The following is a 16,743-nucleotide window of genomic DNA, read 5'->3' as shown; positions in this document are numbered from 1 at the left end:
GTAACATATGTGCTGATGTTCATTCAGAACCATAACCCCCCAGGTGTGATGTAATCATGACCTGAATCTCATGTATGAGCACCTCAAGTAACGGCATCACATATCGTTGGTTGTGAAGAAACTGTCAAGGTTTCCCCAGGTTTGATTTTTTTAATGTCTGTATGTATTTCATATAAGACTAGTGTAAGACATTCACTTTTGCAGTTTAGCCACTTAAATATGTTAAAAAAAAAAAAAAAACTCCTCCAATACTTAAATGTTTTACTTGATATTCAAATACAGAACTACAGTATCTCCCTGCATCGGTATTGTTATAAACTGGGATCATTTTACACCAATGGAGGCTGCATGAGCAGAGCCTTGTAGCTGTACAGAAATGGTTTTAAATCTGCTTAAAAAAAAAAGGACACTGACGTCAGTTGTGACGGATGTTATCGAGAGATCGTTTATCAAACTATTTTTCATGATCAAGAACTACAGTGCGGCCGGACAGCTTTGTGTTTCTCGACTGCTAAACAAGCCTGAGATGATCTTGAATCTCCCGATTTTGATTTCTTGATAATATTCAGAACAAATGACCCCGTGTTCAACTTTGGTGCTTTTGTGCTGCTTCTTGGTGTTCTTTGTCTCACGAAGCTTTTTCCTGTATGAGAGAGAGAGAGAGAGAGAGAGTGAAGAAAACGGATCCATGCTGTGGAATGATAAAGGCAGTGCTGTGAAATTTAATGTCATGCTCTTAATACTGTTTCTATGGAGGGGAGATTGTCTTCAGGTGTAATAATTTAGAAGAGTTTATTAGAGTGTTCAAAAGACGTAATAAACAGCATAAAAATGATACGATAAAGAGGTCTTGTTTTAAACTGTGACAATGTTTTAATACTAATTCTAAAGCTATTTTTTTTTACTGGATTACAAAACACTAGACTGTCGCCTATTGAGTCCTAACTCTTAAGAAAACTGGCTAGATTTTTTTCTTTGTGCTTCAGCTTTTATGCTATAAAATGTGATTTATAATGCCGTTTTAAATTAGGATATTAACATTATGTGAAAGACAGCAGAGGATTCATGCACGTGGACAGCAGTGGTAGTTCTGTATGATGCATGTGCGCCACTTAGTGGACGCCTGTGTTATTACTACTGGCGCCACCAAAAGAGACCTTCAACAAAACATCACATTTTGGTCACTTTATTCAGAAAGATCTTGAAGAAAGATACTGCGATTGTAACATTAAAAAAACATTTCCGTTAAGGGGGGGGGGGGAGCACACCCATTAATCACATCAATCAATCAACCTCGCTGTCCAAGCAGGATCCCAGTCGGTGCATGTGGGACAAAGTGGGCTTGTGTTGTTACGTAACTTTGGGGTTGTCGAGCCAAATCTCACCACGGCCTTACAGGAGCTGACCTCGGTTTGTTCCGACGTCCGCCAAAACAGAACAGCGGGAGCCTTCTCAAAGCTCTGCCGCCTTTGGTCCTCATGCCAGTGTGGCCCCAGAAGATTCACATACGCAAAACATCACAAGAATAATGGGGGGGGTGGTATTTATCGCTACGAGTACGTCATAGCCTCGCTGATATTCCACACAATGTAGTTGCTACTTATCATGGAATATATCTGTGTAGAAAAAGTTAGGATTCCAGTAAGACATACAATAAGCAAAGTGCAATAATTAACTTGCAGTTTATAAAAATCCTTGTTTTAAGGCTTGATCAGTGAATGATTTAAAGTGCTGAGGAATAAGTAGCAGAGAGTCTGTAGCTACATAGTTGAATGATGTGCTGCTGTATGACACGGAGCGAGCTCTTTCGGGAACGGCTCCTCTTTTTAGGAGTAGAGGAAGTCCGATATGGCGCCAGGAAGGTGGGTCATCACCTGAACTCTGACCCAGCAGTGTGGCTCCATGGGGTGGTACCGTGTGTAAGGACGCTTGGACACGATGGCATCGGTGATGTCATCCAGAACAGAAGACGGATCCTTCTGTCCACTGTTGGCGAAAGGGCGCATCCGAGCCATTAGGTGCTCAAAGTGGGCTTTCCCATAATCCTCCTTGACTTGCGAGGGAGCCTCGCTCCACAGCTTATTGGCTGTGCTGGCCATGGCGTCTCGGGTCATGATGCTAGTGGCCGCGGCGAAGTTCCCCGGTTCGATTATGGACACTTTAACTCCCCAGCTCTTCATCTCATAGCGAAGGCAATCAGAAAAAGTTTCCACGCCGTATTTTGATATACTGTAAGCTGACTGCAAGGCACCTCCCATCCTCCCACTCATGCTGGACACGTTCACCACACGTCCTGCAGAGATGGAGGTTACAGGTTTGGTACACTGTCTGAGGATATGTTGGATCCTGATCAACTTTGTCAAAAACAACTTTGCATATTCTGAGCAGCAAGTAATCCAAGTTTTCTATTTCCTTTCAAATATCTATGAAGTTGTTATTGCACCTAAGCTGTGGAAAGAAGCACCATTCACAGAACACCACAGTACTTTTCTTTTAAATGTCAACTTAAAACAACTTTTGAACTGGCTTTTAGATGATAATCTATAACTGGATTATATTATTGTACTTATTTTTGTTTACCATTTTATCCTGTTAAACATTTCATTGTACATTTGTATTACTGTTTCTCATTTAAGCAGATTCTATGTTAAGAAAAGTGCCTTACAAATTGAGTACATCAATACTAACCTTTTTTTTCAGGACTGTTTGCATTCCTCACAGAAATCATGGGACAACTTAATGGTTGGCTGCACTCTTTTCTTTCAAAGAGGAATTCTAAGAATGCTTATAATCCTTCATAAAGAAGTCTGGTAAAAAAATGAACGAAGTAAAATCCAAGCAATAGTTTGGCAAATCCATTTTGGCCACTATTCAACATCCTGTATGTGTGTCACTGACCTTTGGCCCTGCGGATTAATGGCAGAACAGCTTTGGTGACCCTGATGGTGCCCCACAGGTTGACCTCTGACACCTTCTTGTAGGTGTCCATGGAGATGAACTCTACTTCCCCAAACGTTGACACTCCAGCGTTGTTCACCACAGCCCAAAGACCTAGATCATGACCAGTGACATATTGTCAAAGTAGAAAAAGAAAGTCTGTGAATGAACACATTCAAGTTTGGTGAAAACATGCAAGTTGTTTACAGTACCTGTTTCTGTGTCTTCCAGGTTCTCCTTGACATATTCCACAGCCTGGTCCACCTGCTCGTCACTGCAGACGTCCAGCTGGACTACCTTCATGCGATCTGAATGAAACTCTTCCAGTTCCTTTGCACCCTCTCCACCTTTATCCTGCAAGGATGTCATGTCTTCTTAGTTACACCCACTCATGACAGGAAGATGAAACGCACCAACAGAAAATGGATTCAAAAAAGCAAACAAATGATGGTCACTTAATACATTGCTCATCCTTGAATTATCTTTCTGCTTGCTCTTGTAGAGTGCAAATAGAGGCCGTGGAGTTGCATCGGTACCTCTTTAGGACAGTTTTAATGGATGAGTGGTTCCTGGTTGTTTTATCTGTACCTTAAAAAGACATCCAGCAAAGACCGTGAAGCCAAGCTTGTGCAGCTGTTTGGCAAGTGCATGACCAAATCCACTGTCACAACCTGTAACCAACACAGCTTTTCCCTTCACCTGCAGAAAGGGGCAAGAGATATATAAAGATAAACAAAAGGATGCTTTAAAAAGCTTACGTACGTTAATATATAATGTAATAAAAAGAAAATATTCCACATGGAAATATTAAAAATAAAAGATTGTCTGTCTATAGCACAACACGTATGAACAATAACTGAGTCAGTTTTGTTATAAACACCACCATTTCACTATTTATAGCACTTTCTATAGCTAATACTCCTTATTGTAGTAAATGATCTCCTTAAATATGACTTTTGTATGCCATACATAACTATTAACTTTTTATGAAATTTTATATACTATACTGAAGCTTTTTATATGACATACTATACCATCACTAAAATAATCTTTAACAAGTCATTCGTAAAACAAAGACTTATTGATTTTTGTCTTATATGATATACTGTGACTATTTTATGACTTTTGCCAGTATATTTTGACTTTTTAATGATTTTTTTGCCATAATATACTATGAATTTCTTATGAATTTTTTTCGCCATACTATACTATTACTTCTTTTGGCATTGTATTCTAGGACTTTTTTTCTGACTTTTTTCGACATACTATACTATGACTTTTCCATGACTTTTTGAACATGCTATACTATGACTTTTCCATGACTTTTTGAACATGCTATACTATGACTTTTTTATTATGACTTTTTTACGACTCTTACACACCTTTTTCCATGATTTTCTGATGATTCTTTTAACATACTATACTGTGACTTTATTTATTGCCTTTTGACACTTTTATGACTTTATGGCTTTTTTTTCGAAATAGCATACTATGACTTTTTCGATTTACTGTACCATTAGGCTACTTTATAAATAATTTTATCTTTATTAGATTTCTATGGCATTTTTATGACACAATTTATTCAATATTATTTAACTTAACTTAGTGGGCTACTATGACTTTTCATGACATTAATGCCACATACTATAGTATATGTATGATTACATTTTACATGGCACACTATATGACATACGAAGGTGTTTCAGTAAAGAGGCTTTCATTAATTCTCACAGGGAAATAACGTTACTGACATTACCGTTACTCTACTGTTGTCATCCATCTAAAATAATATACTACTACCTAGAAGACATTAGCATACATTCATTTCCGTGTTGTGAATTACAGTACATGATTACTTTACCTCCACCAATCCTCTAGGAATTCGAGGCGTCGCCACATACAACACAAACATTAAATAAAGCACAACTATGCACTCGGTTACACTAGTCTCTGGTAAGCCCAACATCCTCATCGCTGCGTTCAGCAGATAAGGCAATCCAAAACCCAACACCGCAGTCAGAAACACTGAAAGCGACACCAGAAGTGCCACTCGGAAAGCGGAGAGGGGAGCCATGTTGACGGACTAGTGGGGTTTGCCGTCGAAGCTCTCCAATGTAACGTGGGGTTACGGCACGCCCCCTGGAACGTTATGACGTCGCCAAAAACCCCAACGGCTGCGTTCAAATAGCGGATCTTTCGATCTTATGAAATCTATTAGAAAGTAGCTTGTAGAAACTCGTAGGTGTTGAGCTGTTTTTAATTCATATGAACGCGTTAAGACTTGTTTTGGATAAGCTAAAGATTGTAAACGTGGAACTGTTTTATAACTCCAGTCCCTATCACACACACACACACACACACACACACACACACACACACACACACACACACACACACACACACACACACACTCAGTTTAACCAAGACCTAAATGTTGAAGAAAAGAAACAGCGTAGCAAATCCCAAACGTTTAATGATATTTTAATAGTTCCAAAAGGAAGACTTCACAGTACAGAAAACATTCTGGTCAAGTACAACACAAGAAAGTTCAAACCTAATGTCCTACAAAGCCTGCACATAAGAAGCTAGCTGCTAGTCAACAGAGAGGGTGATGGCACTAGAGAGAGCAAGAAGGCACTGAGGAGTTTAGAGTACGGCAAAATAACTATACTCTTAAAAAGACATCCAGCAAAGACTGTAGACGTGCTGTAAACATGTTTTGAGTTAAACAGAGGCTATTCCCCCCCCCCCCCCCCAATTTTACGAGAAATAAACTGAGAAAAAGCAATAGTTAATGCTCAGAAGAGTGCACGGTAAAAAAATGACATGAAAGAAGAAGAAAAATGAGATTCACGTTAATGACTGCTAATCTTTGCCACAACGACACATACAAAAACCAGCTCAACTTGTTATTAAAACGAGCTTTGGCATAAAAGAAATGGAAAAATGTATGCAAAATCTATATATTGAAAATACTTTTGAAAAGAGTGAATTGGTTATAAATCTTTCCCGATTTTCGTCACAGTGCTGCAGGACAGACACCTGTGGCTGGGTAAAACTGAAAGATGACAGTTCTGCATAGACAATTAAAGCCGTTCAGAGAACATGACTTCGTGGGGTAGTGCTGGTGAAGGGAGACTCGACTCATTTCTAGTTCAGTAACAGCCAAGACGGGAAAATGTTTTACAGAATTTTCTTGAAAGACCTGTGGTGAGTTTGTTAAACTGCAAGTGCTGGTTTGATATCCCGCTTCATTGCTTCTTTAATTGAGAAAAACTACAAGTGCTACTTCGATATCCCGCTTCACTGCCCCTTTACTTGAGAAAAGAATCAAGCTTTCTCTTGATATTGTCAAATGAGTCCATTCCCATGTAGTCTGCCTGGCCTTGCTCCCATTTCTTCTTCCGTTCTTCTGAGGACATCTGGGCTTCGGCTTGTTCAAGTGAAGTACAGCTCTCATCCTTTAAAAATTGTTTTAAATAAACAAAAACACATATTAGGGAAACCGAGCAGGAGAACTGAAAATGAAGACAATGACAGCCCAGACGGATCACATCCTTTGCGCGCATAGCTTTTTTTCGAAGCACTGAACTAGTTGTACGTAGCCTTTCCAAATTAATGGCGACAGGCGAACACACGCAGAAGCTCTGATTTTAGAGTAAGAGCAGTAATAGCATTAAACCAGGTGCCAACAAATGGTTATTGACAGCCAGCTATAAAATACATACCCTTATCTCTTCCGTCTCAAAAGTGACCTCGTCACTGTGCTGGAACTTTTTTAGATGAATTTAAAGACAGAAAAGGAAGTATATCATCTAGAATCAGGGCAAAATAAAATAACGAAAAGGTAAACCGTAAAATAAATTATAAAAAAGAAGAAAAAAAAAAAGACAGTATCAACAGCAGAATACATGTGCTTACATAAATATGGTACAACCTATTTCCACACATGCAGTACTTTCCTGCATTGTCAATGAAAGCACCACAATCAATTATTTTTGATAGAGCTAGACAATCTGGAAACCTGCTTCTGCATGTTGATGGTCCAAAAAAAAAAAGGTGCGAGCTGTAAAAAGGTGGCCACATCAAAAATCCCAAGGAAGCCGTTTCTTGGGCTGCGAGTTTTCATTGGCTTGTAAAATTGACAGCATGAAATCTCAAACTCTGATGGAATAGACTCATAACAAATACTTGTAGTGTAAATGGAATAAAACAAATATGATTATTCACCTCCACACATCCGGAGTAGAAAGGCTTGTCTCCGTACTGCTCCTGCAGCATGGGCACCACAGCGCTGGAGTAAAGGGTCCACCAGTCCAGGAGGAACGTGGGGTGTGTGGTGGCCTCGTGCGCATTTCCTTTGATCTGTTTGGATTTGGCGTCATAGGTGTAACTCCATGGCTTGGTCTTCCCTAGGAAATGGACCACCTTGGCATTGCCACCAAATCTGAAATGAGTCGCATGGTAAATTAGAATTTTTTTTTATTGTAGATGCTTTATTATAGTTGGAGTTAGTAGATTAAGTGTTTTATGAATTACTTGTCTCATTCAAATCACAGCTAAAAGAGTAGAGGTCATCTTTGCTGATCATAAACTGAAACCTTATGTAACTTCTGCTGAACAGTGTTTACTGTTAAGCTAAAATATGGTTTAATATGCATTTACAATGCCATGTTTTTGTAACAATAGCTCAAGTGGTGAAGAGTCAAAGTCAGCAAACTGACTCAGTAATGTCTGTTATATAACTATATTTATAAAAAGAGTAAGCAAACATAAGCTGGTGGTCATAACAGACAAAGGTTGCAGCAGCAAAATCACAGAGTACACCGAGTTAGGAAATGGTGTTTAAATGCCCATTAATTACATTTGTAAGGAGGAACAATGTGCAACTACATTGTCTTAATTTAAAAACATATTAAGAGTATTCAAGAGCATTTTCTTTGTCCTACAGTCAGCTGTAAAACAGCATTTGTCGAGCAGGTAGCATTTATGACTCTTCAGTTTCTGATCTTGTAGCAACTACACCCTTCATCCACTCACTCATTTACACTCAAGCTTTTGTTTACAAACAGGAAAATGTGCCTCAGAAAGCTGTATTGTGTGGTTAGTTATACTGAAACACAAAAGCAGAAATACATCGGCCACGGTTTTAGAAAAGTATATAAAAAAAACCACAACAACTATATGGAGTTTTAGAAAAGTACTGCTGTCCCCATTCATATCGCAAGATGAAACTGTAAATTCAAAATAAGATTTAATATTGCACATTATGGTGCTGTAGTGGCATTAACCTGCTTATATTGGACGACATTATAATATATAGTGTCTCCATTGCCAACCCTACATATATGGATTTCTTTTTAGTATTGGCAAACTGCACATGTAACACACAAATAAACCTGAACCTGGCCCTGGCGGGGGTGTTTCGTGGTGCTTGCCAGACCTCTTAAGCAATAGTATTGCTTACAACTAACAAGTACGTACATGTTTATCACCCCCTTGATATCCTGATTTGGATGCCAGGAAATGCCAAACCTAAGAGCTTGTTGATGAGGTCTGTTTCCATGGAGGACAAAAGTTCTGAGGCAGAGGGGCAGTGAGGATGGGAGCGTACAATGACCAGTCCTAGAGGCGAACATAAAGGTCTCCAAATAAACCACTCTATTTTAGGCTTGGGTTTCAGCTGTTGGGAGCTCAGGGTGGATATCCAACCCAGCGCTGACGCCTGCTGGGGGGATACTCCAGCAGAGCCACTGGAATCTTAACTGCTCATCTCGCTCGTAACCCGACGTCGTCACGTTGGGACTACATGCTCATGTGATCGAGTGTCTGCTAACATATTGGCTTCCCATTCGATACGGAAGACTTTAGTCACACCAACTGTCTCTCGCTGCTATAGTATAATAAACATGTCGTTACACTGCAGTAGCTTAAACAGTAGAAACACCAACTACTGTGACTGTTTTTAGAAACATGACGTCAGCACACAGACACTTACTGCTTGAATGCTGGAAGGTAAGTGTAGATGGCTACGCTGCTGAGGTTGTAGATGAATGGGAGGTGTTTTGATATATCAGCTGTCGCCCAGTCACTGAAAAAGCCATTCAAAACACCTTGGTCTCCTCCTGCAACAGAGAGGGCATATTAACACACTGTACTCATCAGGAATAATATGTACAAATCTGAAGTTTCAGATGTGGTTCAACTCTGAGAAAGCAATTAGAGTGGATAACAACAACTGGATATACATACAGTGGCTTTCCCATTTTTCCAGCTCTGATTTTCTTTCCTCATTAAGTTATGCAAGATGGCAGTAAAGTGCTCATCCACGTCACACACAAGTTTTAATTTGCTATTCAAAAATGTATTGATCATATCAGATATGGGTCCTAAGATTAAGCCTGTTCGAATGCAGAACTACGCTTTGAATTCATTTTCAGGGATGAGAAAACTTCAGGTAACTTCATGTCAAAAGAGAGACTGCGAGTTATTGTATTTGTGTGAACATGCTGTGAGAGACTGGTATGGTGTCATAACAGTCAACTTGGTTGTGAAAAGCAGCTGACAAACTGCTTCGACTGGCTTCATACCATATGAAGCCATGCATGAGCACGGTGTGGATTTATATTGATCATAGAAGCTGTACAAAGCGTTAAAGAGACACCATGTACAGAACATGTGTCACATTGTGCCACATTGTGCAAGACCGTTGACCCAGTAGTCTCCACTGCAGGCAAACGATCACAGATCAGTGCGGTGTTTAAGGGTACACACACACACACACACCACACACAAAGAACCCAGCCATATATAAAGGCTGGGTTCTTTGAATGATCCACCACAGCAGAGAGGATTTATTCAGCAGAACAAAGATTGATTGCCTGCCATTTGCTCACTGACCTCCAATACTCTGCTCAGTTCAAAGTCAAAATCTGCCCGGTAACACTAGAAGCTGCAGTATCATCGCCTGCTAGCAGACAGCAATGCTAGTTTGAGCGCTCTATTGTGCATCAATAATGAACAGTCTTATTAAATTCCTCACTTGAACACATAGTAAGATATACAATGGATTTGCACATCAACTGTTTGATGAAGTAACAAGACATCCTGGTGGATAGTCAATGAAATATCAAAACCCAAAATAAATGACTGAACATTGTTGCTTACTTTGTTATGGGGTGCATTCAGAAGGTTTATCAGAGCTTTTATGCTGAAGATATTTACCTGCCGTGTCTGGAAACAATGCCGATTCCAGCAGAGAGACGGAAACAAAACCGTAAAACCATGAACTGAAAGATACTAAATGTTCTGTTGAGAACTGTTGGGTCTGATCATTTGTATATCTAAAAAAGTATCTCCATTGAAACCAAGGTATTTTATCTGTACTTGTTCTGAAAACGATCCCCAGCCCTATTCACGACTGCTCTAATTGAAATAATAGAACTAGACACAAGTATTAAAAGGTTTTGCCCCTCTGTGCTGTTCAAGTCCATCAACATTGACCTCTGACTTAACACTCATTTTAAAAGGTTTGCACTTGAGTTGCCTCAGGTCCTCGGGGCCCAACTGGAGGGCTGGACAGCCACTTGCCCTCGCTCAATTTGGCTAATTTAGGACTTGGGAAGCTCTTATCACGACGGTGGCTTACATAAGCTCAGTTTGGGGTCCAGAGACACAATTGCCGTCAAGTAGGTTACACTTTAAGTATACAACCAGATCTGAATAGAGTCTAATGGAAAAAAAGGTTTTCTTTCAGTGAACATCTCTTCTGTTACATTGTGACAAACCACCAGCCAGAACACAGCATTTCGAAGCCAAGCTAAAACATGACAAGCTCATTGAATATTCATGCTGAACCGCTTCACCTAGTCGCCATACAGTAAGTCATCGGACTGAAACTGGCACAAGATGAGACGATGGCCTGTAATAGAAGTTTCACATGTAGCACAGGACTGTACAGTCTGTGAAACCGCAGACTGCTGCAGTTTAAAATAACACATAGATGCCGTTTGTCTGAACCCACAACCTCTGCTGGGCATTTCAGACTTAATATGTGGCCCGAGTGTCTTCATTTTGAGGGGATGAGCGGAGCTCAGCAGGAATGTGCTCTTATATCTGCCAGTTTGTTTTGCCAGCGGAATTCATTGGGGCCACAGATGCAGAGATATAGCCTCAGGGCTCAACCGCTGAAATCATTTTCCTTTTTGGCCTTACCTCAGCAATGTTTTAATATCATCCATGAACTGCAGAGAGACAGAGCTGCACGTGTACATCATGTACTCCTTACGGGTGGAACTGAAATGCTGAAAAGGTCAAGGCAACTTCAACTCATGCCCCAGTGCACATGAAAAGACCATCCATGGCTATAAATAAGACGGCTTTACGCGACACTGACATCCCGTTGAAATATTAAATAGAAAAATCTTAAAAATGACACGAGTTTTCATTGACGGCGGTATCTTTCCTGGAACAATTAATGCAACAATGTCTCGTCTGTGCGTGTCATGGAAAAATTCTTGTCAACGAACTGGGCCAGAATGAGTCGGCACTTGAAAGCACTGGCCACTGTTGCCAATTAGTTTGCTTTTCTCACAGATGGAATCTCTTTCAGAGGATCACAAAGGAGAACAGCTTGCCATGTAATGTTAAAAAGGTTCCCCGCTACTAACAAGGACACGCTCCGGCTCTCCCCAGCCCTACTGTACGTTGCATCCTGTTTATTCCACGACGGTTTCCTTTGTTCTGTGGCATTTTGAGCAGCCTGAGGAAACAATGAATGCTGATAAGAGCCCAACCGATATATAGGCAGGTCAGTTACTAGCTCTTTCAGAGACTTTCGACCACATCTTACAGCCCTCAACACCTCCGTTTTCATGGTCTCACGCATCCCATGTATGAAACGTTGGTAACGTAATCAAGACTGTCATATAGGTGAAAGCTCTGGGTTTTACCAAAACAATCTTAACTCATGGTAGTGGATTCGTTTCCAGTTACAGTATTGCCTTAAGCGTTGGCTGATGAATAAGAAATTACAGTAGAGAAAAGTCAAAGATGCATTTGAGGTAATGCTGGAAAAAAAAAGTGTTGCAATTACATAGTTTATCCAGCAGAGAGCATTCACGAGTTCATTTCTCAGGACTTATCCTGACAAACAATTTTAAGCTCTTCATTAAAAATATTCCCTTCACATTATGTGCTTATTGAGATCCAACTTCATAATCTTGACAGGACAATGTTCTAGTCTCAAGATGGAAAAAGATTCTCACAACTTTCTTTTGCAGCTTTCTGCAGTTAAAAACATTCACTAAAGCAGGACACTGTAAAAGATAAGGCAAAGTAGGAACCTCTTAATTCTAATTGTATACAGCAAAGTGTCCAATATAGTTTAAAATGAATGTTCTGTCATGGTAAAATGTTTACCGTTCCCTTTTAAAAAAAAAAAAAAAAGGGACTCTAATCGTTTCATGTAATGTACAAAAAGTGTTGTAACCTTTTGTGGAAAGCAAAGGTGGTAAAGCCGCAGCATACGAGAACCACAGCCCCCCCTACAAGTGTTGACTAATGTTCTTTTAAATCTGATATGGAGCCAAAGCAACGACCACAATTCAGTTACAGTCCGCCTCACTGAGAAGAGCTGCTGAATGTCAACCAGTGCAAAACACAAATTTAACTTTCACCCCTCCCCAGGGAAACCCTGAGAATAACTCAGCAGAGCTGGAGAGTGTGTTACAGGAGGGCCTTGTGTCCGAGCAGCGGGCTCGTTGGAGGCCTTACTCAGAGCAAAAGATAAACAAGGTCGGTTTAACATCGTGTTACCAAGAACTCAATGTTGCGCAAAGCATTCATGTTTGTGCGAGTTTGCCCACTTCAAAACTCAGTGGCGGTAAACTAGAAATACTTGCAATTCTATACATACTAAATCACTTCTTGTAGTGTATTTGGCAATGACAGTGTCTATTTTGAGAGAAACTTGTACATGACAAATACATTTTATCCAATACCAACATGCAGAAATAAGTTCAGAAAATAATACAAATGGGTATGTGTAGTGAAATGAATAGTTAGGAAAAACAAGTTGTGTTGTAATTGGAGGTTATATTCTGGCGCTAGCATTGATCTTCTCATCCTATATTGAGTATTGGAGGTCAGTAAGCAAAAGTATTTCCAAGAATGTGGAACTATTCCTCTAAGTAAAGTAGGGATGCAACTATCGAATAAACTATTACCATGTAAAAAAAAAGAAAGACTGCTCATTGCAAGTTCCCAGAGCCAAAAAAAAAAAAAAAATCAAACTACTGGTAAAAAAAACATTTCAGCACAAAACTAAAACATCAGAATATGTTCTTCTCCTCTTACCATCAAAGCTGCCGTGTTCTGTACAATACTGGAGCAGTTTGCCATGAGTCTCCATAGACGGCCGAAAAACAAACACGCCAGAGTTGAAACAGTCAGGCCAGCCGGGGTCGGGAGCAGCAGACAATTCTTCTCTGTCAAACAAGTCATCTATATTTGATAGCACCTAGGAGGCAGACAAACACACAAATAGACATTAGATAGATAGTTGCAGTAAAACATCTTGAAATGTCCTTGCCTTAGAAAAAAGGCTCAGTTAAGTCTCACCAGAGTGTCTGCGTCCATGAAAACACATTTGGAGTAATGCGTCAGAGTCCAGCAGTGTAGTTTGGTGAAGGTGACGCCCAGGTCTGGCCTCTTCATCATGGCCAGGTGTGCCTTGTCGCCGCTGTCCAGCACATCCACCACCCTCACCTCGTCAAAGATTCCCTTCAGAACGGCCCTAACGATTCACAATACTATAGAATGAGTCACCAACAATCCAGGTGGAAAACATTCCTCGACAAGAATGCCGACAGGCGTGATTTAGAAATGTTGTACCAGTAGTCAGAGGTATGGTTTCTTACCGGCAAGGCTCTGACATTTGTGGACCAATGAGAGCCACCAGCTTCTTGGTTGTGTTGTGGTTTCGGAGGGACTTGCCCAAAACCATGGCTCCCCGACCATAGCTGTCATTGGTAGCCAACGTCACAAAAGCCTGGTCTGTAGAAGAAAGAACAGTTAACAACAAAGATGATCTGTGATGTTCAGAAATACTTTGTGATAAACGAACGTCATTACATCGACTTGCTTCAGTAGAGAAAGCAATGTCGGAGTTGCATACATGCACACTATATCCATTAAATGCCAGACTTCTCTCAGCTTAGAAAAGTGTGTCCTGTTAAAGATCATCTCAACTTTATCCAACACACTTGGGTCTACTTGGTAAAATTCTGAAATATTTCAACAAAACCCAGCAAACAGGTTTCAAAGCCAAAGTACAATATGCAATAAGAATTTAGCTCCAGTTGAGGTAAAGCAGGAACATAAAAGATACACTAAAGCAGCTAAAATAAAGAGCGTAACTGCAATAGGCGCAACAGTAAAATCATCTGGTAACCTAATGTTCCAATCAAGCCAAAAGTATAAAGGTTATAAATATGCAAACAAGCAGAATTTCCACAAACTCTATGGCCTTGCCTCAAAAAAAAAAAAAAGGAAAGATAAAAGACTTTAGTCTCCAGTACCAGATTAAATCTCATGAAGTTGAATTTGATTTGCAGAGTAGTGCCTACTCTGCACCACCACCTCTGACGACAAGGAGGAAAATCTGTCACCTAGCTGCCAAGGCAAGCCTCAGAACAACGACCTGCCTGTGAAAAGGACCTATAAATTGCAATGACGAAATGCACATGGCAGCTGGGAAGGTTGTGTGACTGTAGCATGTGGGCCAACACGGATCTCATGTGGATTGTATAAGCAACCGCTCAGTACTTTCCAACCAATAATGGGTCAAAGACAGCAACACAGTACATATAAAACCCTTAAGAGTGAAGTGTTGCCCATCAGAGTTGCCAGGAAAAGTTGCTCTCAGCGCCACACCTCCTTTCTCCCCCCCCCCTCCCCCCTTTTCAACTAGCACAACAAGCTCTGTATTGTTCATGCATGAAGCCTAACATGAAATACCATGAAGTTGGACCACAGCCTTGAGTTAGTGAATGTACAGTACAGGCTGTACACATCCACTCCCCCCCCCCCCAGTAAGATAACACCACAAGTGGGAGGTGGGTAATGGAGAATCGTGACATATAGCAGCACAGGCTCTACAAAGTGCATCTCCCAGGACCGTTATGTCTTTCATTAAAAGCGTTTCCCCAGAAGAGAACAGAGGCTTTTAAGCAGAGTTATCGGTTAATGGGCCATCTGATAAGGATGCCTCGTAATAAAGTGAATATATTCAACGTGACAAATGGAGTGGAGCCCACAGGACATCCAAACTGGTGACACTGTGGCTTAAAATGTCATATATGGCAACATGTTTCAGATATGGCCGACAGCTTCACGCGAACAGCGAACTGATTGGACAGCGAGACACAGGTGGAGACACACAGACTTAGCAAACGCTACATTTACGCATTAGGATTTAACTCCGCTAACTTCGGAGGGGCTTTACAAACATTTAAACCAAACTGCAGGCAAGACACTTTTAACGACAGGCTGCCATTTTCACAACAGCGACACAGTGATTGTTGAACGCCAGCAAACTTCACACGACACACGTTTCAGTTTAAAGGTCTGGCCCCCACGTTGGAAACGAAAAAACGAAAACGTCGTAGTTCTTTTGAAATGTTAAGATGTTTACATACCAGCCATAACTGAAGAAGTCGAAGCTACTTTCTTGAAAGCCTGGACCCGAAAAAGCAGCTCAGCGTGGAGGAAAAAAGGACTGACCAAATCCACAGAGGTGGATTTATACCAGTATGACAGTAGCCAATCGCAGCGTCATGTGACGGTCTCCACACACCCACCTGTTCCCCACATGAGCCTCCACAACCCCCTCCGGCAGTCAGGAGTTCAACTGTTCACGCATTATTCAGCGTGAATGTAGAGACACATGTATCATTTAGGGCTTTTGAACAGACTTTATATTCTTTTCGTACTTGTTTTATTAAGTTTAAATTTTACAGCTGATCTAGTCAAGTAATCTTGACCTTTTAAATAATTTCACATTCCCAAGACATCCGTCTGCAGCCTTGACCTTTCACGTGGCTCCCTTGGCTGGTGTCATCTTTACTCTTGATGATAAAGTATAGATGGTGATGATGCTGAAATGAGGTGCCGAGATCAGGAACAACATGTTCCATATTTTAGGCTACAGTTTGGATTTTGTCGCCCTCTTGTGGAATAAAGACAATATATATATCATGACAGACACGAGACAAACGGAAGCAGTTGTGGAGGTCTCTGGGCCTCCTGAACTGTGTTACACAACAGTGGATTATGTTTAGTTGTCTGTAAATCTCTTGAGTTAATCCTCAGATCAAAAGGTGTTTTGGGGCATGGCTCTTATACTAGGGGTAGGGGGATAATACACTTTATTTTTTCATGTTTAAAGAAAAGAAAAGATATTAGTGAGTGCATGTATATCATGGTATATTCCCTTAACTGCACTAGTGGAATTATGAACACAGCTAGCCCAGGAAAAAATAAATCCCTACAAGTAATATGATATGGAGGTGACAGTAGCGCAGTCCCCGCACAGACCAGATAGGCCTAAGGAGGGTGCACTGGTAGCTTGAGCGATACCAGATTGCCTCCTGGGTACTTCCGAAGTGCCCTTGAGTAAGGCACCGAACCCCCCCCCCCCCCCCCCCCCAAACTGCTCAATGGGAGCTGTATAGTAGCTGCCGACTGCTCCCAATGCTTGGATGGGTTAAATGCAGATTCAATATTACTACATTGTGCTTTGTACGA

General features: G+C 40.8%; 2 protein-coding genes across 4 annotated transcripts; both read right to left on the bottom strand.

Moving 5' to 3' along the window:
• Positions 1 to 1,185: 1,185 nt before the first annotated feature.
• On the bottom strand, positions 1,186 to 5,011 carry bdh1 (3-hydroxybutyrate dehydrogenase, type 1; the record flags this gene model as incomplete). Its single annotated transcript, XM_079181046.1, has 5 exons — positions 1,186 to 2,293; positions 2,899 to 3,051; positions 3,150 to 3,291; positions 3,526 to 3,636; positions 4,799 to 5,011. The coding sequence occupies 5 exons, from the start codon at positions 5,009 to 5,011 to the stop codon at positions 1,827 to 1,829; spliced, it is 1,086 nt and encodes a 361-aa protein (XP_079037172.1). The 3' UTR covers positions 1,186 to 1,826.
• Positions 5,012 to 5,402: 391 nt separating this feature from the next.
• On the bottom strand, positions 5,403 to 15,763 carry LOC306712298 (glycogenin-1-like). 3 transcript variants are annotated; one of them, XM_079181512.1, is made up of 8 exons: positions 15,636 to 15,763; positions 13,857 to 13,992; positions 13,558 to 13,732; positions 13,294 to 13,456; positions 8,936 to 9,062; positions 7,168 to 7,384; positions 6,666 to 6,710; positions 5,403 to 6,398 (listed from the first exon to the last, which is right to left on the bottom strand). In XM_079181512.1, the coding sequence occupies exons 1-8, from the start codon at positions 15,640 to 15,642 to the stop codon at positions 6,252 to 6,254; spliced, it is 1,017 nt and encodes a 338-aa protein (XP_079037638.1). In that variant the 5' UTR covers positions 15,643 to 15,763; the 3' UTR covers positions 5,403 to 6,251. The 3 variants fall into 3 exon arrangements, 2 of the variants coding, with proteins under 2 accessions (XP_079037638.1, XP_079037639.1); XR_013767551.1 differs by having other exon boundaries at positions 6,294 to 6,398; positions 6,666 to 6,752; XM_079181513.1 differs by lacking the exon at positions 6,666 to 6,710.
• Between the last annotated feature and the right edge of the window lie 980 nt (positions 15,764 to 16,743).

The sequence above is a fragment of the Pholis gunnellus genome (assembly GCF_910591455.1).
Source record: "Pholis gunnellus genome assembly, chromosome: 20".
In the NCBI taxonomy this organism is placed as follows: Eukaryota; Metazoa; Chordata; class Actinopteri; order Perciformes; family Pholidae; genus Pholis; species Pholis gunnellus.
Note: the sequence above shows the minus strand (reverse complement) of the source record. Positions and strands in the feature narration are given on the sequence as shown.